At 33.2% G+C, this 26,896-nt stretch overlaps 1 protein-coding gene across 2 annotated transcripts; it reads left to right on the forward strand.

Annotated features, from left to right (window-relative positions):
- The first annotated feature begins 1,325 nt into the window (after positions 1 to 1,325).
- On the forward strand, positions 1,326 to 17,203 carry LOC132735591 (uncharacterized). Of its 2 annotated transcripts, XM_060722568.1 has the most exons (7): positions 1,329 to 1,573; positions 3,751 to 5,224; positions 11,656 to 11,895; positions 12,214 to 12,333; positions 13,998 to 14,071; positions 15,412 to 15,997; positions 16,905 to 17,203. In XM_060722568.1, the coding sequence occupies exons 1-7, from the start codon at positions 1,424 to 1,426 to the stop codon at positions 17,009 to 17,011; spliced, it is 2,751 nt and encodes a 916-aa protein (XP_060578551.1). In that variant the 5' UTR covers positions 1,329 to 1,423; the 3' UTR covers positions 17,012 to 17,203. The 2 variants fall into 2 exon arrangements, with proteins under 2 accessions (XP_060578550.1, XP_060578551.1); XM_060722567.1 differs by lacking the exon at positions 16,905 to 17,203 and having other exon boundaries at positions 1,326 to 1,573; positions 15,412 to 16,526.
- Positions 17,204 to 26,896: the final 9,693 nt, after the last annotated feature.

A 26,896-nucleotide genomic window follows, 5' to 3' on the forward strand; every position in this document is an offset into this window, starting at 1 on the left:
GCCATTTCAATTCGCTCCTTTTAGGAGTCAACAGAGCTAAAAATAGAAAAAACTTAAAACATCTTCTACTACAGACATAATGGATGGATGATCACCAAACTTTATCTTTAGCATCCTTGGGTAGTCTTTTATCAATGTTGCTCATATTAATTTGATTGGCCCCTTTTAGGGGTCTCTAGGGGTAAAAATAGAAAAAAACTTTTAGACATCTTCTTCAACAGAACAAATGTATGGATGATCACCAAACTTTGTCTGTATCATTCTTGTGTAGTCTTTTATCAAATTTGCTCGAATTAACTTGATTGGCCCCTTTCAGGGGCCGCTCAAGCTAAAAATAGAATGACCTTTAAGCATCCATATCTAGAGAACTAATTGATGGATGATCACCAAACTTTATCTGTAGCCTTCTTGGGTAGTCTTTTATCAAATTTGCATATATTAATTTGATTGGCCTCTTAAAGGGGTCCCTAGGGCTAAAAATAGAAAAACTCGTAAACGTCTTCTTCTACAGAACTTATTGATGGATGATCACCAAACATTGTCTGTAGCACTCTTGGGTAGTCTTATATCAAGTTTGCTCATATTAATGTGATTGGCCCCTTTTAGGGGCCGCTAAAGCTAAAAATAGAAATACCTTTTAATGTCTATTTCTACAGAACTAATTGATGGATGATCACCAAACTTTGTCTGTAGCATTCTTAGGCATGCTTTTATCAAATTTTCTCATATTAATTTGATTGGCCACTTTTAAGGGCCACTAAAGCCAAAAGAAGAAAAACCTTAGAACATCATTTCCTACTGAAATAATTGATAGATGATCACCAAACTTTGTTGCATTATTAAGTAGTCTTTTATCAAGTTTGCTCATATTTATTTGATTGGCTCAAAGTTAATATCAGAAAATATTGACACTGGATAATTTTCAACACTGAAAAGCAGTTGTTTCTGATGAGCGTCTCAGGGCCATCATGGCCCTCTTGTTTATTTTATTACCCCAAACAAAAACTGTAAACATTTGAAAATTTCAGATAAGTCTAACTATAACAAGATTGAACCAAGAGTAACAATAACTCAGCTATTCTTACCTTGCATCAGTTGAGAAAAAAAAACAACACGTGATCAGATTTTTAAACTGTTAAAAAGTTACCTTTTCACAATACAAATTTTTAGTTATGTAGTACAACTGGTTTTCCTTCAGTCTTTCATATATTGTACATACTTTTGGGGGAGGGGTGTCCTCCATTCTCCACGTTCGTTTGCAGGAAGTGGCCAGTCACTGGAGTCAAGGTCACTGGTGCTTAAAACAAAGATTTTTGCACTTGCATGTATAGCCATTATTTATTGACAGATGTCTTCAAATATTTTGACAAGTGTGCAGACCTCATAGCAATAAGTCTTGTTTTTTATACAGGTGAAGTTTCTAATGACAGTAGGCAGAAAACTGTCCACCACCCGTCTGTCAAATGAGAGGAATTTTATCTTTAATGGACAAATGTTGGAACAAGAACTGAAACCGTTTACTGAGTTTGAAACTTCCCGAGCACTACGTAGAATTTCTGAAAAATCTGAAAAGGTAAAAAACATAAATTTATATTTTTTCTAACTTTAATCTACATTGTTGAGTTAATTTATATGGACATATGTTTAGTAATAGAAAGAGCATCGAAACACAAGGCTATCTGATTTGTACAAGGGGGCGTAGCCCCCGAGTATTAATCAGATTGCCGTGTGTTTCGATGTTCTTTCTCTTTTGTATCAAAGTCAAACATTAAAACACTTTCCCTGTTGTCACAATATGAAACCCCAGAAAAAAGGAACCAATGAAAGAGCATCTGAATATGATATTTCTGTAGCTTTCCTTTTCTCTTCCTGCATAATTAGTAAAACCAAACCAATGGGCATGCTCTTGAGTGCGGGTAAATAATATCTGCACTCCAGTTAATGCACTGTGCATGTATATGTATACGATATAACTCTGACACATTTTCAACAGAAAGGTCCCCAAACTATTATAGAATTATTATAATAACTTTTAACATAAAAATAAATGTATATACAATATACTCAAATATGTTGACACTGTAATGTTCTTTTATGGGCAGTAAATGTGGAAATAAGCTCAGTTGTTTGTTGATTTTCGTCTTAAAAATTTTTGAGGTTAATTCATAATTAATTTACCTGCAAATTTACATATTTATGTTTATATATATAATTTTTACAAAAAGTTAGATTAGATTTACTTCACTGACATTTTATCATTTTCAGCTATATTGTTTTATTTCTGATAACAAAAAACTTTGATGAAATAAGATGTTAAGTGTTACCAAGATATTTGACTTAATGATATTTTTATATCCCCGCACAACAAAGTTGTAAAGGGGGTTTACTCGAATTAGCTTGTCCGGACGTCTCCCTGTCAAGCTGTTTTTCCTTGTCCGCCCAATAACTTAAGATTCCTATGACCCATAGTCTTCATATTTGGCATGGAGGTTAGTATTAGATGACCCCCTTTTGCTTTTGAGATCACTGAGTCAAATGTCAAGACCACAGTGGCCTTTAGTTCAAAAAAGTTGTCTGCCCAATAACTTAAGAATATTTTGACCCACAGTCTTCATGTTTGGTATTGAGGTTATTTATGGCTTGAAAATGACCCCTTTGAATTTTTAGGTGACTGTGTGAAAGGTCAAGGTCACAGGGGCTTTTATTACAAAAAAGGTGGTCTGGTCAAATGCTTCAGAATGCCTGTCAACAGTGTATTGATTTTAACATTTTGAAGCATTTAATTATGTTTTCATATATTATAAAACACCCACAGACAAAGCTGCATGTATTGGGGGTGGGGTTTCAAGTCATACAGTGGCAGTTTCAGTTTTGAGGTCAGTAGGTCAAATGTTATCTTTGCCACTAAAAACATGTTGAATACATAACTTAGCAATGCACTGGCTTACTGCCCTCAGATTAGCACGGAGGTTGTCCTTGAGCTCTAAATGACCACTGTTGATTCTGACAAAGTGGTATGTGGGCGTATTCATGCTAAGGCAGTGGCAGTTTTAGTTTATAATTATGTATTTTTAGCTCGACTATGCGATAAGAATAAGTAGAGTTATTGTAGTCACCCGAGCATCGGCGTTGGTGTCCGCGTCTGCATAACCACTTATGTTAAAGTTTTTGTAATACCTCAAATTTTTTCAAAGTCCATTGACATATGGCTTTGAAACTTGGCACATTTGTTCACCATCATGACCCCAACCTGTAGACAGGAGGAGGTAACTCTATCAAGCATTTTGACAGAATTATGCCCCTTTTTTTACTTAGAATTTACGTTAAAGTTTTTGTAATACCTCAAATATTTTCAAAGTCCATTGACATATGGCTTTGAAACTTGGCACACTTGTTCACCATCATGACCCCTACCTGTAGACAGGAGGAGGTAACTGTATCAAGCATTTTGACAGAATTATGCCCCTTTTTCGACTTAGAATTTACCTTAAAGCGTTTGTAATACCTCAAATATTTTCAATGTCCATTGACATATGTCTTTGAAACATGATGACATTTTCTACTCTTTGAGATTATTTCAAAGGCCTATAACTGTAACATGGATTTAGAGAGAAAAAAAATTGCCCTTTTGTAAACTTAGCAAATTTTACATTATCAAGGCTTTCTTACTAACAAGCACTAAGAATAGTCGAGCGTTGCTGTTCTACCGACAGCTCTTGTTGTGAAACCGTGAAATTTGTTCTATAACAGGAGCTGTCAGACAGGGTGTGCAGTGATATACATGCATTATGTGGGGGTATTCCATTTTCTGTAAGAGTGGTCGGAGATTTGTTAAAAAATGGCTTCACGCCAGAAAAACTTCTCTCTGGACTTCAGCGCCAGCCACAATCAGTCCCAATGGATGTGTTCCTGCAAAAGTCTTTTCAGATGCTGGAATCAACGCCCTCAATATATGAATTGAAAGGTCTTCTTGTCAGATTTTCAGTTTTCCAAACTGCAAGGTTCAATATAAATGCTGCAGTTGCAGTAGGCTTCAATACATCAAGAGACGAAGAATTTCGAAGACCTTTAAGTCTCTCGTCATTAAGTGGAAGGACAATTACAGATGAAACAGTGAAAAATGAAATGGAACTGAAATTACAGCAGTTGAAGTGTCATTTTTTACTAGAAGTTGATGATGCCCAATCTTCACTAGGAAGAAAAAGAGCATTCGGTGAAAAGTTATTCTCTTTGCATCCATTGGTTGCTAACTACATAATGTCACTTTGTAAAGAAGATGAAAACCTCAGGATGGAAAGAGAATCAGCAAGATCACAGTTTTTACAGTATTATGGCTCTTTCATAGAGTCATTAGGTAAACGTTGCGATAGTGACCTTCTCATATCAAGAAACATGATGGAGGCAAGTATGATACATATTAAGCAATTTTTCACGATTATTCGTGAAGAGAAATTTTTGTTAACCCAGTATTTACCACAGAAAGATCCAAACAAACATAAAAGATCTGCTAAAGTTGCTGTTCAGAGAAGGCACATTTGGAAAATTGCTGAATGGGCGATTTCATCATCTGAAAGGACATTGTTTGCAAGAAGACAAGCTGAACTTGAGCATGATAGAAAAAAATTGTTCAGCTATATATACTGGAAATCACTGGAAGCAGAAAGTCTGTTAATACAGGATCGGATTCAACTGACTCTTCAACTATTGAAAAGTGTAACCTCTGAGCTAAAAATCGTCAGAGATGACACTGTATGCTCAAAAGTGGATGGATGGGTTATAGTCCCAGATGAAGAAATGATTACCTGGGCAACATTTTATACGGTAAAGGGAAGACTTTACTTTAAGAAAAGTAGACACAATAACGAGAAAGTCTTGCAGGAACGAGCAATGAATATATTAACACTGGCAGAAAATCTTTTGGAAGGAAAAGATAAATCATGCAAAGGTGAGGATCTCAAAAAATACTTTAAAATTGATCTTGCAGAAGTCAAAAATTTGAAAGGTTGTGTATATTTCTTGATGAAGGATTACAACAAATCACGAAATTGTCATGAAACTGCATATAATCTTGTATTGAAGTTAACTGGGAACCAGCTTCATAAAAATCTAACCGAGTACCGTAGCAATGTAGCTTCCTGTTACTATCAGTCAGCATTGGATGCTAACGATCAAATGAAGAGGGATGAACTGTTCCAGAAGGCTTTAAAATATTATGCTATGTCAGGTGAATATATACTTTAAAATCATTTTTGTGTCACCTTTTCAAGGTGACATATAGGGTTGCCGGCGGTGTCCCCTTAAGCTTGTCCGGAGCACAACTCAGTCACTTTAAGTTGGATTGACTCTTAACTTAATGTGCATGTTTCTGTCAATGTCCCAAAGTGCAGTGCACAAGAATCGTTACTCTGTACTTCTTAATTTTTGAGTAATTGCCCTTTGTTAATTTTCATACTTTATTTTGCCAAGGCCATTTCTCCTTAACTATGAAAGCTATTATGGACTTGAAACTTCATAGAATAATATATTCATTTAGAGGAAGTGCAGTGCGCAAAAACCAGTACTCTGCACTCCTTATGTTTTGAGTTATTGCCCTTTGTTGTCATACTAAATTTTTGTCCGCGCCATTTCTCCTAAACTTTAAAAGCCATGGACTTGAAACTCTATAGGATGAAAGATCTGCTTAATAAAAAGTGCGCAGTGCACAAGAACCAGTACTCTGCACTTCTTAATTTTTTTAGTTATTACCCTTTGTTTTTTTATACTTCATTTTGTCCAGGTCATTTCTCCTTATCTATGAAAGCTATTATGGACTTGAAACTTCATAGGATAATAGATTGCATTCAGAGGAAGTGCAGAGCACAAAAACCAGTACTCTGTACTCCTTATGTTTTGAGTTATTACCCTTTGTTGTTATACTTAATTTTTGTGCTGGCCATTTCTCCGATACTATAAAAGCTATGAACGTCTTATCTGTGATATGCAGGCTTCATAACCTCTGATCCCCTTTCAAAATTCCATTTTAATTAGTTCCACCCATTGTTTTCTCGTTTAGGGCACACGCGTTTTATTACTTGGGGACCATACGCCGCTTTTCATGGAATGGCACGGAAGTGTCACATTGAAGGTTCCATGACAACCGCCGTATGAACACATCTGCGGATGTTTCTAAATTCAAAATTTTACTATGTCATGTTTAAATGTTGAATTCTGCTTAAGCCGGTGCTAGGGAAAGTGGACGGTAACTTGCACTTTCCAGTACCGTCCATGAACAGGCTCAATCAAACCGAGCCTGCAACATTTTCAATTTTGTCGTGTTGGACTTTCTTAAGGGATTCTGTATTTATCTATTTCATGGGAAGATAGATTTCATTGAGGTACAGTGCAATGTTTAAAAACCGGGACACAGTACTTGAAGATTTTTTAGTAATTGTTTTTTGTTAATTTTCTTACTTTATTATACCCCCACCACAAAATGTGGGGGGGGGGGGGCTATAATGGATTCGCTTTGTCGCGTCGGTCCGTCGGTCATCCGTCTCAATTTTCGTGTCCGCTCTATAACTCATATACCAATTGAAGGATTTTCTTCAAACTTGGCTCAAATGTTCACCTCAACAAGGGGATGTGCAGAACCTATGATGCCCATGTGTCAGCTCAAGGTCAAGGTTACAATTGAAGGTCAAATATTAAACAATCAAATATTACACAATATGTCGTGTCCGCTCTGTAAGTCCTACACTCATGGAAGGGTTTTCTTCAAACTTGGCTCAAATGTTCACCTCAACAAGGGGATGTGCAGAACCCATGTTGCCCATGTGTTCGCTCAAGGTCAAGGTCACAATTGAAGGTCAAATATCAAACAATCAAATATTACACAATATGTTGTGTCCTCTCTGTAAGTCCTACACTAATTGAAGGATTTCTTCAAACTTGGCTCAAATGTTCACCTCAACAAGGGAATGTGCAAAACCCATGTCACCCTTTTGCCGGCTTAAGGTCAAGGTTACACTTGAAGGTCAAAAATTGACTTAGAAAATATTCTTAAATTTTAACATTTATATGAAGATTTCTGAATCTTGAAAAGGTATTTGCTTGAAACTTAAAATATATATGAAAGGTCACAATTAAGATATGCTGGTCAAGTTTCCTAACTCTGTATTGCATTTTAACAAAGTTATGCCCCTTTTTCGAATCTTCAAATTGACATACAATCAAATATTAGGCAATATGTTGTTTCTGCTCTATAAATCCTACACTAAACGAAGTATTTTCTTCAAACTTTACTCAAATGTTCACCTCAACAAGGTTATGTGCAGAATCCATGTCACCTTTGTGTCGGGTAAAGGTCAAGGTCACACTTGAAGGTCAAAAATTGACTTAGAAAATGTTATTTAATTTTAACATGTACGTGAATATTTCTGAAACTAGCACAGGTATTTGCTTGAAACTTAAAAGATATGTGAGGTGTCACAATTGCGATATGCAGGTCGAGTTTCATAACTCTGTATTGCATTTTGACAAAGTTATGCCCCTTTTTAAGTCTTTAAATTTACATACAATTAATATTAGACAATATTTTGTCCCGCTCTATAAATTCTTTACAAATTGAAGGATTTTCTTCAAATTTTACTCAAATGTTCACCCCAACTGGGCGATGTGCAGAATCCATCTTTCCCTTGTGCCAGCTGAAAGTCAAGGCCACACTTTAAGGTCAAAAATTGACTTATAAAAATTTTAATATTGGGAAAATGAAAGGTTATTTGTAACTGTTTCGAACATGATTTGATAATAAATATTTATACTTTTACCTGTACAATTAGTCTTTTTTTCACCAGAGATAATTTCTTTTTATGTATTTGCGCCACTTAAGTTATTCCCTTAACCACCTTTCCAAGTTGTCTTCTGTCAAGGACATTGGTGGGGGTATGAATCGCATTTAGCGATAGTTCTAGTTTTGTCTGGGCCATTTCTCCTCAATTTTAAAAGTTTTTGACTTGAAAAAGATTATATTGAGAAGACGTGCAGTGCACAAAACTGGTACTCTGCACTTTTTATTTGTTGAGGTATTTGCTCTTTGTTAATTTTCATATTTCATTTTTGTCCAGGCCATTTCTCCTAGACTTTAAAAGCTTTTGACATGAAAGCTTCATAGGATGATAAATCTCATTGAGAAGGAGTGCAGTGGCACTCTGTATTTCATGATTTTTTAGTTATTGCCCCTTGTTGATTATAATACTTTATTTTTGTCTCAGCCATTTCACCTAAATTATAAAAGCTATGGACTTTAAACTTCATAGAATGATAGATTTTATTAAGGATAAAGAGCAGTACAGAAGAACCTGTACTCCCACGTACTTCATGATTTAAGAGTTATTGCCCTTTGTTAATTATTTTATACTTTATTTTTGTCCAGGCCAATTCTCCTACACAATAAAAGCTATTTAAGATAGATCAATCCTTCTGTAATATTGTTAAAATCAGTTCAAATGCCACTAAAGTTCAAGGTACATGCACATTATAAGAGTGGTGTTTATAAATAACTATATTTAAAAAGAAAATACCTGAGTGGCAGCTTAACTGTTCACAAGGCGACACATCCGACTCGCAGAGTTTAAGTTATTTGTGGAGCATGAAATTTTCGTAGTATTCTTGGTAAGGTCATTCCACGAAGATATGACATTTAATCCAAACTTACAATGTCTGTACTCTTATCAAGTACATACATGTGTCGGCACTTTTTCGGTTATGAACCTACATGTATACAGATAATCAAGTTAGTGTCAGATTTAATTCATAAATGGCTTAGGTATGTAATATTTAAAACAACGTGAAATAAAAATTGATTATATGTCTTCAGTTTGATGTCACTAAATGTTGGCGCCCTCAACCTTTTACTTGATGCACACATAACTGTCACATACTTATTTATATGAATATAAATTAACACGGCCTATGTGAAGTTGCGTGTAGTTACTGTCTAATATGGTAGACCGATTCAAGGTGTTTTTATACTTGCTGGCTGTCGTTTAAATTATGGGATGTTTACATCAACGAATAACAGTGGCAGTGTATCCCATGGAGCTGCATATCATGACACATAAATATGTTAATTACAGTCTTTTATCAGCATGAACTGTGTCATCTTTGAGTTACACCCACACACAAGATAAGCACTGTAAACTCTGTACATTCCATACAAGTTTCTTTTTTACAAGATAATGAAAATCTACCAATGGAGAACCCACAAAAATGCCCATTTTGATAAAGCTACGAAATGTCATGCCCACAAATATAATTGAATTCACAGTACTTGATGTTGTGTTTAGCAGTACCTTTTTATATGATTTTTGTTTAGCACTACCTCATTACATGTATCTGACATGTTTAGCACGACCTTTAAATTTGATTATTTTATATTATTTTTATATGCTAGCATTTTACATCAATTGTAAAAAAAAGCATCAATATGTGTAGGAATATGAAGAATCAGTGAGTCTTTGGCCATATGACCTTGTAATTTTTACTCATGATTGATTTAACGTCATGACTAACATTGAATGATATCACTTTATGCCACCATAATACATGATAAATCTTTTTACATGTCTATTGTACTTCCTTGTTTTTGTTTTTAGTTGTTTGAGTTATTGTCATCACATACTCACTGGCTTAGGCTTTGGTCAATCTTTTGTCCTTCTTCTCAAAAGCTATCAAAGCTTTTTAAATTATACCTAAAACACATGTTCACTATTAAAATGTGATGTCATCTTTAATATTTATTAACCCCTTACCTCATATAGACGTGTTTTAAAGACTTTTTGACCCCCCCCTTTTTTTGAGGCCTCAAGAAATGAAAAACTATTCAGACCCAAATTCTGTTTTTCGAGGCTAAAAATGGACTCAGATCGATCGTAAGGTAACGTGTATCCAGCACTGAAAAGCCTTTTACTCTATCTCAATCCATTAAGAAACTGCAGCATTTTGAAATCAGTTTTGATGGAAAAAAAGCAATGCAAAATAGTGATTTTTGGCAATTTTGAGACTTCCCCTATTGCCATGGTAACAGGAAATTTAAGATTGAGCATGATGTTACAGATGCTTTGGTCCAGTTAACATTTGTACTAAGTTTCATCAGTATTGAAGCATTTTTCATAGTTTCATAGCAGTTTGAACTTGTAACAGGAGGCTTTTCAATGAAAACGACCATTTTTCACAATATGCTCATGAGGTAAAGGGATAAGTGCTGTCACTTTATTCACTTATTAGCTCACCAGAACCGAAAGCTCAGGGTGAGCTATTAGTATCAAAGGGGGATGCTCCGGCGTCCGTCGTCATACGTAAACAATAGTCATCTTCTCTGAAACTACTGGGCAGATTTACTTCAAATTTGGTCTGTAGCATCCTTGTGACAGTCACACTTGAATTTGCTCATGTCATTTCAATTGGCCCCTTTTAGGGGTCAGCAGAGCTAAAGATAGAAAAAACCTCAAAACATCTTCTTCTACAAAACTAATGGATGGATGATCACCAAACTTTGTCTGTATCATTCTTGGGTAGTCTTTTATCAAGTTTGCTTATATTAATTTCATTGGCCCCTTTTAGGGGTCTCTAGGGCTAAAAATAGAAAAACCTTTAAGCATCTTCTTCTACAGAACTAATGGATGAATGATCACCAATTTTTGTCTGTAGCGTTCTCGGAGAGTCTTTTATCAAGTTTGCTCAAAAGAATTTGATTGGCCCTTTTAAGGGGCCGCTAAAGCTAAAGATAGAAAAAACCTTTAAACATCTATTTCTACAGAACTATTTAATGGATGATCACCAAACTATGTCTGTAGCATTCTTAGCTTGTCTTTTATCAAAAAATCTTTAAACATCTTCTCCTACAGAACTTATTGATGGATGGTCACCTAACTTTGTCTGTAGCATTCTTGGGTAGTGTTTTATCAAGTTTGTTCATATTAATTTGATTTGCCCCTTTTAGGGGTCGCTAAAGCTAAAAATAGAAATACCTTTAAATGTCTATTTCTACCGAACAAATTGATGGACGATCACCAAACTTTGTCTGTAGTATTCTTGGGTACTCTTTTATCAAGTTTGCTTATATTAATTTATTAAATTAGCCCCTTTTATTGGCCACTGAAGCTAAAAATAGAAAAAACCTTCCACCAATATTTTCTACTGAAATAATAGATAGATGATCACCAAACTTTGTAGCATTCTTCGGTAGTCTTTTATCAAGTTTGATCATATTAATTTGATTAGCCCCGTTTAAGCTTAAGCTTAAATGCCCCAGGTCATGACATTTCTTCAAATTATTGTTTAAACATATTCTATGCTCAAGTTTAATATCAGAATATATTGACATTCCAACATTGAAAAGCAGTTGTTTCTGGTGAGTGACTTAGGGCAATCATGGCCCTCTTGTCTTTTATTATTAAGCATTGAAAAAAGTGTGTGCTCTCCAGGGACAGGTCTTGTTAAATTTTTGACATTACATTTACATTATTTTAAGATCGTCTTTCCTTTCATCAATACGGCATGTAGCTTGAATGAAAAAATAAATGTGCAATTTTGAACATCGTCGGTAGTAAATTTAAGAATGCTTATCTTTATTTCTTAAAGTAAAAGATATATAATTACATAACATAATTTTTGCAGTACGAGACAATCAGAAAATCAATTGTGAAATGATGCCAAGTCAAGCAGGAACTTTACGGAACAGAGCTGAAATTTATTATAAACAGGACCGACTGGAGAATGCTTTAGAAGATGGGAAACATGTATTGACAATTGTTCGCAATTTGTACGTAGCTCCACATATAGAGATAACTCTTGCCATTGAAAGACTCGCATACTACCACTTTAAACTATGGAAGAAAAAACAGAAGGATTTAGATGGTAAATTGCGCTGATTTCCTCAGCATTCTTCCTCATCAAAATATAAACAATTTGCTCCATTTTTTGTCTGTTGATCAAATGTTCTTTTCCATTATAATTGATTCATTGTGCATAATTGATTAAGTATCAAAACTGTTTAAGAATTTGATGTTTCGAAATTTCCACATAACACCTTTCTAGAATAAAAATGTTTGAAAATAAGACAGTTGGGTGTTTAAATATCATTTTGTTGTGAGCCTTGAATTTATTTAGAATTGCATCTTAAATGTTTTTTTTAAAGTAATTTATATATATTTACACAAAAACATTTGTTTATAGGAGAAGGCCAGACTCATTTGGAGAAGGCCATGAAACTTTACGATGAGGTATTGATGCAAATTACAAATGGTGGATTACCTTTAGAATATAATGATACCAGGACATACAGAAATGTCAGAGGTAAAACTGTAGTAAACTGTATGGCCTTCTTAATTACTATGATTATCAGTGATGGTTGTTGCTACAGCCATCATGAATTTATCATATTGTCCAACACTATTTTGACACTGTTGGGCTCTTTTGACATCATAGGGTTATTTTGTCATCATATGATTATTATGCTCCTCGAAAAATCTCGGGGGAGCATATTGTCGTCGGGTTGTCCGTCTGTCCGTACGTACGAATGTATTAAAAGTATTTCACAGAAATGATCACCATATTAAGACGACGTGTCGCACGCAACATTTGGGTCGCTACCTTAAAGGTCAATGTCACAGCATGACCTTGCAGCAAAATCGTGTCCTGTCCATAACTTCGTAATTTTATGTCGGATTTAAGAACTATTTCACAAAAATGATCACCATATTGAGACGACAGTCGCGCACAACATTTTGGTCGCTACATTTAAGGTCAAGGTCACAGCATGACCTTGCAACAAAATCGTGTAAGGCCCATAACTTCGTTATTTGAAGTCGGATTTAACAACTTTTTCACAGAAATGATCACCATATTGAGACGACGTGTCGCACGTAACATTTGGTTCGCTACCTTGAAAGTCATGGTCAAAGCATGACCTTGCAGCAAAATCGTGTCCGGCCCATAACTTCGTTAATATAAGTCGGGTTTTAAACCTATTTCACAGAGATGATCACCAGATTGAAACGACGTGTCGCGCACAAAATTTGGATCACTACCTTGAAGTTCAAGGTCACAGCATGACCTTGCAGCAAAATCTTGTCCTGTCCATAACGTCGTTATTTGAAGTCGGATTTTTCAACTATTTCACAGAAATGATCACCATATTGAGACAATGTGTCAAGCACAACATTTGGGTTGTTTTTAGACTTTGAACTTAGTCTGTGACATAGCTCTGACACTACAAGAGGTATACCTTCCTATGTCCAAAACTTATTTCTGGGAGCATCAACCTTTTCAAATGGCTCTCGTTTTATTATTTTGACATTGTAGGCTTATTTTGTCATTGTAGGGCTTTTTGACACCATAGGATTATTTTCACATTTTATGGTTATTTTGACATTGTAGGGCTTTTTGACTTCGTAGGATTTTTTACATCAGGATTATTTTGGCATTGTAGGAATATTTTACATTGTAGGGTTATTTTGACATTGTTTGGCTTTTTTTATATCATACGGGAATTTTTACGTTGTAGGACTTTTTTAAATCAAATAAGTATTTTGACATTGTAGGATTATTTTGACATTGCTGTGATCTTTTGACATAGGATTTGATGGACTTGTAGGATTACTTTGACATTTGTAGGCTCTTTTGATATAAAAATTTTTATGGACTTGTATGATTATTTTGCCATCTCAGGATTGTTTTAAAGTGATGAATTATTTTGACATTGTAGAAATCATTTGACAATGTAGGGCTGTTTTGTCAATGTTTGGCTTTTTTTTTTTACATGAAATTTTATTATTTTTACATTGTATGATTATTTTAACAATTATAGGGTTATGTTGACAGTTTACGCCTCTTTTGACATTGTAGAATAATTTTGATATTGGTAAGATTATTTTGACACTTTTGGGTTCTTTTGACATCTTAGGGTTATTTAAGGGCTCTTTTGACATTATTTTGACAGCATTACATGTTATTTTCAGAAAATCATATGAAAGTGATGAGGCTACTGAGGTATGAAGGGCGATTATTTGAAGATCGACTTCGACAGTACCAGGTATTTGATTTTGTAGATGCTTTTTAGTAACATGAATTTTCTCCCTTGGCTTCCATTATCAGCCATTTCATAGATGAAGTACATTTGAGATTAAATGTAGTGTATCCGATACTCTTTCATAATTACCTATTTAGAATTCATTTTTGGTAAGGGAGGCTATTTCTTTCTTTCTTTTTTGTCAAATATACTTGTTTATAGTAAGTTATTTTCAGAGCAATTATTATCCCCCGCCGGTGGAATCTTGAGAAGGATATTGTTTTGGCGTTGTCCGTACGGGCTATTTAAGAGAAGTAGGAGGCCATGTAATTGTAAGCTGCCCGGTTAGCTCAATAGGTAGAGCGTTGGATTGTGAACCGGGCAACCCAGGTTCGATTCCCGGATGGCGCACGTCACTTTCGTTGTGATTAATCATGAAATCCTTTCTACGGTCATTCTCTCTGTACCTCTGCTGTGGCACGTACAGAAATTTCTGTTCCTTTCGAAAGTGAAGGCAACTAGTACTGGTAAACTGATTGACAGCCTGCCCAGGAACGATGCGGTGGTTGAACTGTGCTCTGGTGAATTCAATGTGGTTTATTCTCGTGATCCGGAGTGAAATCTACCACCACCACTACCACCAAAACATGTTATTGTAAACAGAACAAAAGAGTACAATATAGTTCATTCCATTAAAATAGAATAAGGGGACATTGCCCACTATTAAACACCTCTAACGGGACAGCAATGGTGCTATAGAGGGACAATAGGTAAATGTCCTTTCTCTTTGATGTCATTTGATGTCCGTAATGCTTTTATGTGGCTATTTTCTGTTGTGTGGCTAAAAAGAACAATAGAGAGAACAATAGGGTAAGCACATTTTTACTGTCTGGTTAGAACATCCGTCCTTCCGTCAGTCCGAATTTCATTTCCGCGCTAGTTCTCTGCAACTTCAGGCTGGAATTAAAGGAAACTTTATGGGAATCATCAATATCAAGAGGAGATGCGCATAACATCTGCTTGCTCCTGTCAGACCCTGCAAGTCAGAGTTATGGCCCTTGATTAGTTATGCAGTATGCATATAAAGCAATAATCGTTTCCCAACTACTTCTCTGGAACTACTGGCTGGAATTCAACGAAACTTTATAACACCGTTTATTGAAACCTTCAATACCAAAAGGAGATGCGCATATCATTGCCATGTTTCTACATGTTTAGTAATAATGATATTTGACAGGTTATATTATCCAATATAAATAGTTTAGTGATAAAGACTGCCAGACTCTATGTAATGGTTATATAGTGAAATTCTAAACTACACAAAATATTAGTGGTTCTGAAGTACTCATGCATTCTATTTTCAGGGTTTTGAAGAGGGAAAATACAATAAGAAAATTCACCATAATCTGCAGCATGATCTAGACTTTGTTCCTGAAGAATTTCTCAAAAAAGCCATTGCAGAGGGTGCAAAATTTGTACCCCACAAAATGGAAGATTCTGATGATATATCTAGTGAATCGGGCTGGAATAAAGCTAACCCTGTAAGTAGCATTAGCAGCAGCAATAGTACCTCTGAACGTGCACAAAGCCCAAATAGAATGATGGACATTGATCAAGTCGTTGCACTTAAAAGACAAGATAGTGGTTTAGAAGAAGCTGAGATGAGTGATGAAGAGTTAAAAGGCCCACAAAAAGAACTTAATGATATGGAAGTGGATAAAAGAGATGTGAAACCATCAATAGTAGATAATGATCATGATGCTGTTAGTAAAAGAAAAATGTTACGTAAAAGATCCTCTGTGCATGTTAGTAGTAAACGACAAGGTGTTGCTGAAGGAGGGGAAGTTAAAGAAGAGATAGGAATGATTAAATTACAAGATCCATCACAGGATAGTGTTATGTCAAAAACGGACAGGAAGATCTATGTTAGAGATGAAGAGATAGAAGATGGTAAGTTTGCTTGTAAATGTACACTAATTCTCTCAACAATCAATATTTTCTGTAATGTTATCAAGATTCATAGTTCTGATGCAGATTTCTCTCTGAACATAATAAAGGACATGCATTGCTGCTAATGGCAAAAATGAAACTCTCCAGCAAAATTCCCTCAATGGTTACACGGCTTTTTTGAAGAAAAAAATGAAACAAACAAATAGATTTTGAAGTTAAGTTCACCCTGCAAAGAAACAAATGCACTAGCTGTATACATACTTAAGCTACAATTATTCTACAACTGTCAATGATTTTCTCACTTAATTGGGAAGAGGTCATAGCCTCATGATTTTGGGAAAACTGTTTGTAAAATTTGGGAGGTAAAACGGAGTGCGTTTGTCGGATTTTTTTAGGGAACTGCATGGTTTTAAAGAACATTTCGATTGGGAAAACATCTTTATAGGCTTCAGTTATATCAGATGAAAAATCATTTTGTCTACGTATCTGCTGATTTTTTCAGCGGATTTATAATTTTACAATTTTTTAAAGTGCCTACAGTTGAATTAAAGAAAGACTGAAGTAAAAGATAACAAATAATATTATGTTTTCTGTTTTACTTGTAACAAGTACATGTCCATTCACGTATATTCCGTAAAAAGCAAGTGGTATTTTAAACAAATATATTACATTGTAATTATCTTATAAAAGGGTCAGCTGATTATACAGCAAACATTAATTGGTACCTTTTCTTATAAAGAATCCAACTTTTAGGCAAGTACATACTCTTATTTACAATAATTTCTGCATATTAATATGTAATTTGTTGGTAACAGAAAATGTTTATGTATAGATGGAATAGTTGCAATGAAATTATTACACACACATTACTTGCTTTCTGTGCTTTATTTTGTTCTCATTTTTTAAGATAATGAGCGTGGCGTGAAATCTATTGAAAGGAAGGAAACAGAGGCCAATAAGATAACGATCTCTCAAGGAAAGATTTTTATGGAGGTTAATAACAGGAAAAATTAATTATGGATTTCAAGGAAATTGTTTTTCTTAATTAATGATAGATCAGTATTAAATATATGATAGTGCTTGTGTTGTTTTAGTACAAGTTTCTGTAATGTTATGTCTTTTTATGACTTTTATCGAAAAAGAGACCAGATGTTATTTTTGTGTAATATATAGAAAATATTGTACGAGTGCAACTTCAATACTGAATTTATTGAACAATTTGAATAACATTTATTTGCGTGAGCCAATATTTCCATTCTTTTAATTTCGTTGATTGGTAACTTAATTTTAATGATTCTACATGAAATACTTTGAGTATTAATTTATATTAGTAAATTGTGTCTTCATAAATACCCAGGAACCATACTATATACTGTATTTTTCACAAAGTATATAAACTGTTAGTGTTTAAGTTGAAAAATAATATAAAAGTTCCTGTGTCCCCGGATAGACCCTTCTAATATTACCTCATTACATATTCATAGATTTCTCATAACGAGGCTAACAGGGCAAGCTCCAATATCTCTCCTATGTAAACATATTTATGAAATATATGGCCGTAACAGATTTAAAGATCTTGATATATACTTAAAATTACTACATACTTGTTGAAATGTTATATTTAACATTACAAAAATCTCTTCTGGAGATAAATGGTTTATTTTACGTTATATACAGTGAAGGATATACATGTATTCAAGACCTGAAAAGTGAATTAATGTTTATGATAATTCCAAGTGATTTCTAATATTCCGTGACACGTATAAATATCAGGTTAACTCTTTGCAACTTATACAGACATTATCTGTGCTATCAGTATTTTATTGCTTACCTTAACACATGTTGGTCAAGAATGTAAAGGCAATTAACTGATAATAGATGTAAACAGTTGGATGCTGAATTCTGTACCATACTCAAAATTCCCCTAAATTTAGCCATTGAAATTAAAAACAAAAACAAACAAACAATAAGTTTTATTCATTTTGTATTTGAAAACCAAAAATTCTGGATGACTGTCTAGAAACTGGTTAACTTTACAGACAGCCTTACCAAATCAAAATAACAATTTTGTTTAGACATGACACCACACCCCCGTCTTATACATTTCAATGGATTTTCAGTATCTTAACACATGATGTTGTTTACAGCATTGGAAAATACATTTCATGCTAAGTAACGGATGTAAAACTTATATATTATCAACTGTTTTAATTAATTACAGTATTAAATACTTAGTATATAACAAATCACAATCATTTAATTGCAAATATCAGTCAAATCTGAGGTATCATTAGCTTATTGCACTTGTCCAGTTGGTCCGACTTGATAATGTGGTCATATTGTTGAGCCCTGTACTAGCTGATATATAACAAATCATTTGGGTACACAGCACTTCCAGAAGATGCCTGGACTAACCATCCCCAGACATTCCATTTACTTCGGGGGGGGGGGGGGGGGGGGGAGGACTTAAAAAAAACCCCAACTTTTGCAAGAATTCTTTATGGGGGCAAGTCGGAGGGTATTCAGGACAAAAGACAGCATCTAGCTTCAGCACTTCTTTTAGCATTCCAAGAAAAATATTCACTCAACCCCAGAATAATATATAATCAATAAGAGGACAAAATACTAAATCCCGTTATTACCGTGTTGACATAAATTCCTGCAGCCTGTACCATATATGTAACCAAAAAGCACAATGTTAAAAACAAAGTAATTGTTAGAAATAAAGTAATGCTATGAAATTTTTTTAAAATTTTTTATTTGAATTTAAGACACAAAAGATTAAAACAAATGGTCCTTTTAAAATATGCTAAAAATACATTTTTGTCAGCTTGCAACATCTTATCTCTTTTTCTATCAGTCAAGCTTGTTTGTTTTGACTTTGCTTCATAATAAAAGTTCTTAATGTTTTTTGCTGATGTTTTAAACATTGAAAACTGTAATGAATATACATATGTTGAAAATCCAAAATAAACAAGATATGTATCTGTTATCATTTAAAAATTTGTTTGTTTTAAAAGTTCAATATCACTGTTTATTTTCTTCCTCAGTTTTCTGTAATTTTTCTTTGAACTGTTTGATAGTTTCTTTTTCATCTGTTCTGCAACTGCCATGATTAAAGGCGATTCAAATACCAGTTGTCAATTTGTGTTCATTACTGTTACCAATGGAATTCCTGAAAAATATATACGTTTTATTATGAAGTGGTAACAAGAATCATGACCTTTCTAGAATATATCAATTTATATTTTAATTGCACTTATAATGTTTTTTTTTTACTGTAGCTGAACTTTATTTATGTGTAAAATTGAAAATTAAGTCTTGTGATCTACCTTTCATCTGGCAAAAATCTTCTTTAGTGTTCATCTTACTGGTCTGTTCATTACTTCTCCAGTTGAACCAAGAGGGTTTTCCTATTCTCTTTTGACTATGGGGAATTTGGGGTCCATGATCTTTTAAACTTATTGTGTGAAAAAGCTTTTTAAAAAAAGCAATAAATGTCTTGTCATATATTTGGGTCTGAAAAAGGTAAACAAATAACTGTTTTTTTTTTAGTATAAAAAAGGGATTGATTTTTGATTAAATTTATAAGGGTCATATTTAAATGAATTTATGAACAAAAAATTTATTATTTTTAAAAATTAAATTTAAAAAAATTTTAAAAAGATGAGAAATTAGATTTAAATTAAAGTAATAGTAAACATCTAAAATGCTTTGTTTTTAAAAAAAAAAAGGGAAAAATGGGAAATTTTTCCCCGAAATGTTCTCGTTCATTCCATCTACTTGGGCTTATCAGGTCAGACATTACTTGTTTACATTCATGCACTGTTAGCCTCTCTCTGGTGATGGAATGTAAAGTATGCATATAATTTGAGAAAGGCCTATTAGATGGGACAAAACACAGATTTGCTGAGTTCCAGATAACATCCAATTATAGATCTCGAAATAATAATTTTATATGTCTGGTTGATGAAACATAGTTTGTGATCAGTATTATTGATTTTATTTTATCTCAGGTTATATTTCTGGTTGCTTTAGTGACAGAACTGATCACAACGAGGCCTTTATGCTATATGGCTCCGGATTATTTATTTTATAACTTCTTAAATCTTGTTAATTAAATGTATGAAAGTAATCACAATTTACATGATGTTCCAAAATTATATTATGAGCAAAATAGGGCTAATTTTACAATTTTTACACAATTTCTTTGATCAACTCATATCATTACATTTCATTTATATTGGATTAATGTGGCATAATATTTATTTTTATTTTTCCATCTTATATCCATGTATCAATGCTTTAATTTGTGCAAAGAAAGTTGTGCGGTAATCATAGGTTTTTAACATTGACTGGGATACTGATCGTTCCATTAAGTACTTTGTACTACTTACTCCACATTAAATGTTTAAAAACGTTATTTAAGGTAAATATATATATTTTTGTCAGCTTCTAGTCTCCTACATTCATCGCTTTTCTTTATTTTATCATTTCCATCATCAGATTATATATTTTTTCTCATTTTCAAATTATTTATGATTTCCTTTTACTTATCTGCTCACATTCTTTATCTGTGCAATAAATTTCCAGTTTAACGTTTCATGTATTTGTTATCAAACATAGATAGTATACTGAGAAACACAAACTAGTTACAACATATGTTAGATACTCAGCAAAGAAAGTTGATTTATTTTCCTGTCGAAGGCCGGTCACTTTTCAGTTTGACTTCCTGTAAAATGTACAGGGAAGAAGAGTTTTCGTTGGTCATTTAAAAATTACAAAAAGAAATCTGGGAATCTCATTGGCAATTCTAAAATAAAATGTACAGCTACAGGTCAGTTCTGGCCATTATGAAATAAACGTAAAGGATAGTTATAAGATAAAATATACATGATATTTCTTTAACTTTCTACTTGAAGTGCTTAGATATTTAAGTTCTGTTAAACAATACTTCTTGCATTCAGATTCCATTACATTTTTAATGAACATTTTTTTACTGAGTTTATTTTACACAAGATCTTTAAATTTTGTCTTAAATAACGAGAATATCAGAACTTATCAGGTACCCTAAGTTTATGATGTTGAATAAGTGTGTATAATATATTATATGGTTATTGATGTGTTCAATTGATATAATGTTTATATTTTTGCATATTAATCAAGTATTTATGAAAATAAAATTGCATTACCGACTGAGTACATGTTTGTGTTAAAAATGAGTTCACTTACCGAAACGCGACAGGTCTGTTGAGAAACACATGCATCTTAAAGTGTTCCACTTTTCAATATTAATAACCCTACAAGAAATATAATAGCCACTTCGTTCATGAGTCATAACAGTGGTTAGTCTCTTTTTCTTGCAGTTCCTTTAAGCAACTTCTTTTATTAACCAGAATCTATATTTGGTTGTTACAGTATGTTCTTACTTTGAATAGGGTTTGAAGTAACTTTGGTCAAAGGTGCTAATGCTAAGAAAATCATGTATACACTTTTGTTCACTATATTTTGCATTTAAATATATTGTTGAAAACGCAAGTTTGGAAGGCAATCCAATGTCGTGGCAATATTTCTTGTTTTCTTTGTTTTCCTGTTGGTGGATGTCTTTGAACACATCTGCGGATGTTTCTAAATTCAAAATTTCACCATTTTTCGTGTTCAAATGTTGAATTCTGCTTAAGCCGGTGCTAGGGGCGTGGACGGTAACTTGCACTTTCCAGTACCGTCAATGAACAGGCTTAATCAAATCTGCATTATTTTCAATTTTGCCGGGTTGGGCTTTCTTTAGGGATTATGTGTTTCTCTATCACAGATTTGATTTGCTGTAGATAATGATTTGTTGTCGAAAATGTTTACATGTTTAATCCATTATTATTTTTTGTCATTTTTGCATGTTTAAACAGTATTACATAATAAATTGAAATTGAATGAATAATTAATATTACATTCCATTTAAATATGAAATTATTTACAGTTGCTTGAAGTATTGCCATGCTCAGTTATCATGCATTTTGGTCATTTTTTTACATTTAAAGCTCAAAACGTTGTCATGTATTAAAGTGTCAAACCATTTCAATATAAGTCAAAAATCAATTCATATTAAATAAAAAAAAATCTTATAAATAAATATTATAATTGATCTCTGATTAATCTTTTATATACACATATTTGAACTTACAACTATATTGATATATTTTTAGACCAAGCAGCATTGTAATTCTGATCTCTTAACTTTTTTATAACAGATGATTTTTTTTGCATTTTTATTGTATTGTGTTTTAAATTGATCATGGTCATAATATTTTTGTAGGGCAACGTTGATTCTATGTATAATGTATAATGTTTTTGACTTGCTTTTGCATTTGCACATGTTTCATTAATAAATATATAATGTATAGCCAATGTTATATACTGTGTAAAACAATCAGAAAACAAGACAAGATTACATCATATTCCATTTATCTGACATAGATAGGGTATGTACATGCCTGATGTAGAAAAATAAATCCCAGCGACTTCAAAATAAGGATAGTTGACAGTATGAAAAGGGAATAGAATTTTCTCAATTTAATTGAGTTGTTATGTTGTTATGGGTAGACTTAATTACTGTTGACAGTTTTTGTTCTGGCTAGATTTTGAGGATATTAGGAACAAATATAATAAATATACAATGTGGCAATATTTATGAAACATCAAAAAAATGATATTGATGGTATTTTTACATAAATAATTTTTTTTACTTTGTACATATTTTGTGCTCTGAATGATTGTTATTGTACTCAACTACATTAATTGTTGTGTTATTTATTTATCTATTCATTCATTTCAGTATATGAATACATAACATTATTAAGACTTCATAAATGAATTATTATTTTAGGTCACTGAAAGAATTAACAGGAAAATGCCATAGTTTCATATATTAATGGTTATCCACAGTATTCAAATATTGTTAATATAGGTTAAACATTACCTAATTATAACTATATGCACATTAAGCATGATTAAAAGACTCACGTGTCCTAAATAAGCATGTGACAAAGTTGGAAATTAATATGTTTTTTACATGCAAGATCATAGTTATTTGTTTCGTTGTCAATGGTATGTTGCTCTTAATGGTGTTCTAAACATGTTTGAAGTGGTTACCTTTAATTATCTCCCTCTTTAATCATGTTGTTTAGTTATATGCAAGATACCTTAGCTGACGATAGTATAGATGTAATTACAAATTTTTGCTTGCATTGTTTGCAGATGATACTACTATGAACAAGGTTTACAAATTCTACTTAATAAATTGTACGTGTTGAAGGAAATGGGGTATTGAAGTTAATTTAGATAAAACAGTTGTAATGGTTTAAGACAAGGTAATAGACCTTCAAATATATCAATTAAGTATGACAATGAAATTTTTAATCAAGTTAAAACATTTATTTATTTAGAATTAACGCTATCAGCTAATGGAAGTTAATGGAAGTTTTAATCAGGCTTAAAAATCATTGTCTGCCAAAGCTTTAAAGTCTCTTTATACTTTGAAATCCTTTTTTGATAATGTCAATTTAGATATTGAAGATAAATTAAAACTCTTTGGTTCAATGGTATTACCAATTTTATGTTACGGGTATGAAATTTGGGGTTTCCATAAATCTCCGTGCATAGAACGTGTTTACTTGGAAGTTTCTAAAACAAATACTTAATGTTAAACAGCAAACATGCAGTACTGCAGTTTACGGAGAATTTGGTGTATTTCCTTTGTCTATAGTACATAAAATTAGAATAATCAAGTTTTGGTATAAAATTAAAAATATGCCTGACTCAACTATGTATAAATTAATGATATTGCAAGGACGAAATAATATATTATTAAAATAGTTGGTCATGTAATATAAAAAGTTTATTAGATGACTATGTTTTTTCTTACCTCTTGAATTATGATATTTGAAATGAATATTAAATTAATTATTCAAATAATCCATGATCAATATTTACAACAATGGTTATCTGAATTAGACTCGTCTTCTAAATTAGATTAAGTTAAATTTTATACAAGCTAGTTATTTAAATACTGTTACTGTTGAGGCACATATGAAATTATAAATGTTCATCACACAACTTAGAGATTGAAGAAAGTCGATAAAGGAATATTATTAGAAGTGAAAGATTATGTAGAAGATGTAATATGAATTAAGTTGAATCAGATTATCATTTTTAGCTCGACTATACGAAGTATATGGAGAGCTGTCCTACTCGCCCCGGCGTCGGCGTCCGCGTCCAAATTTAAGATTAAAGTTTTGGTGCAGTAAAATATTTTTCACTATAACTTTGTCATTTCTTAAGGTATCAACTTCAAACTTCAAATGTATGTTCCTTATCATCAACCACATCTTATGTGACAAAGTTCATAACTCTAGCACCAATATTTTCAGATTTATCTCCCCTTGAACTTAGAATTTTCCTAAAAAAATACTTTTTTTTACTGATACTTCTTTATTTCTTAAGGGATCAACCTCATTCTTCAAATATATGTACCTTATCATCATCCCCATCTTATGTGACAAGGTTAATAACTCTAGCACCAATATTTTCAGATTTATCTCCCCTTGAACTTAGAATTTTCCTCAAAAAATACTATTTCTTACCGTTTCTTCTTTATTTCTTAAGAGATCAACTTCATACTTCAGATATATGTACCTTATCATCATCCCCATCTTATGTGACAAGGTTCATAAATCTAGCACCAATATTTTCAGATTTATCTCCCCTTGAACTTAGAATTTTCCTCAAAAAATACTATTTTTTACTGTTTCTTCTTTATTTCTGAAGGGATCAACCTCATACTTCAAATATATTTACGTTATCGTCATCCCCATCTAATGTGACAAGGTTCATAACATAAGCACCAATATTTTCAGATTTATCTCCCTTTAAACTTAGAATTTTCCATACAAAATATTATTTTTTACTGTTACTTATTTATTTCTAAAGGGATCAACTTCATACTTCAAATATATTTACGTTATCATCATCCACATCTTATGTGACAAGGTTCATAACTCTTGCACCAATATTGCAAGAATTATCTCCCCATAAACTTAGATTTATTTACTAGAAAAATGTTATTTTTATACCCCCGCACAACAAAGTTGTAAGGGGGGTATACTGGAATCAGCTTGTCCGTCCGTCCGGCCGTCCGTCCGGCCGTCGGTTTTTTCTTGTCCGCCCAATAACTTAAGATTCCTTTGACCCTTAGTCTTCATATTTGGCATGGAGGTTAGTCATGATTAGTAGATGACCCCTTTTGATTTTGAGGTCACTAGGTCAAAGGTCAAGGTCACAGGGGCCTTGACTTCAAAAAGCTTGTCCGCCCAATAACTTAAGATTCCTTTGACCCTTAGTCTTCATATTTGGCATGGAGGTTAGTCATGATTAGAAGATGACCCCTATTGATTTTGAGGTCACTAGGTCAAAGGTCAAGGTCACAGGGGCCTTGACTTCAAAAAGCTTGTCCGCCCAATAACTTAAGATTCCTTTGACCCTTAGTCTTCATATTTGGCATGGAGGTTAGTCATGATTAGTAGATGACCCCTATTGATTTTGAGGTCACTAGGTCAAAGGTCAATGTCACAGGGGCCTTGACTTCTAAAAGCTTGTCCGCCCAATAACTTAAGATTCCTTTGACCTACAGTCTTCATATTTGGCATGGAGGTTAGTCATGATTAGTAGATGACCCCTATTGATTTTGTGTCACCAGGTCAAAAGTCAAGGTCACAGGGGCCTTGACTTCAAAAAGCTTGTCCGCCCAATAACTTAAGATTCCTTTGACCTACAGTCGTCATATTTTGCATGGAGGTTAGTCATGATTAGTAGATGACCCCTATTGATTTTGAGGTCACCAGGTCAAAGGTCAAGGTCACAGGGACTTTGACTTCAAAAACTTTGTCTGCTCAATAACTTTAGATTCCTTTGACCCACAGTCTTCATATTTGGCATGGATGTTGATCATAATTAGTAGATGACCCCTTATGATTTTGAGGTCACTGGATCAAAGGTCAAGGTCATAGGGACTTTGACTTCAAAAAGTTTGTCTACCCATTAACTTAAGATTCCTTTGACCCACAGTCTTCATATTTGGTATGGATGTTGATCATGACTATAAGGTGACCCCCATTTCTTCTCAATTGCTAAAGAATGTCCTGTCCGCAATGTATTGATTTTGACATTTTCACATTTGAAGCATGTAGAATACATAACTTAGCAATGCACTGTCTTAGTAACCTCAGATTTGGCAGGGAGGTTGTCCTTGAGCTCTAAATGGCCACTGTTGATTCTGACAAAGTGGTATGCGGGGGTATTCAAGCCATGATAGTGGCAGTTCTAGTTTATTTTAACTTTTTTATTTTAAAGGTATCTACCTCAAACTTCAAATACTTATTCCTTATCATTAATTACATTTTATGTGACCATGTTCATAACTCTTGAAGCAATATTTATAGATTTATCTCTCTTTGAACTTAGGATTTTCTTTAAGAAATATGATAACTTCTTTATTTTTTAATCTATCTACTTCGAACTTCACATATATATTTCTTATCATTACACAAATGTTGTGTGGCAAGGTCCATAACTCTAGCATGACTATTTCTAGAATTATTCCCCTTGATCTTGGAATTTATGTTAACAAATGTTATTTTTTTACTATAACTTAATACATAATTATACATAATTGATTTTTCTTTCATAGTTTTGTCCTCCTTACTGCGTCCAGTAATTTATTAGTCGAGCTTCGCTGTCTCCTGTGACAGCTCTTGTTGCAATATGTCCTTTTCATAGAGAATTATGTTTAACTATTTTAGATAATTATTATTACACATGGCCTAATATGAATTAATTCAATAAGATTAT

The sequence above is a fragment of the Ruditapes philippinarum genome, unplaced genomic scaffold, assembly GCF_026571515.1.
Source record: "Ruditapes philippinarum isolate M1 unplaced genomic scaffold, ASM2657151v2 ctg1361_1_1_1_1, whole genome shotgun sequence".
NCBI lineage: Eukaryota > Metazoa > Mollusca > Bivalvia > Venerida > Veneridae > Ruditapes > Ruditapes philippinarum.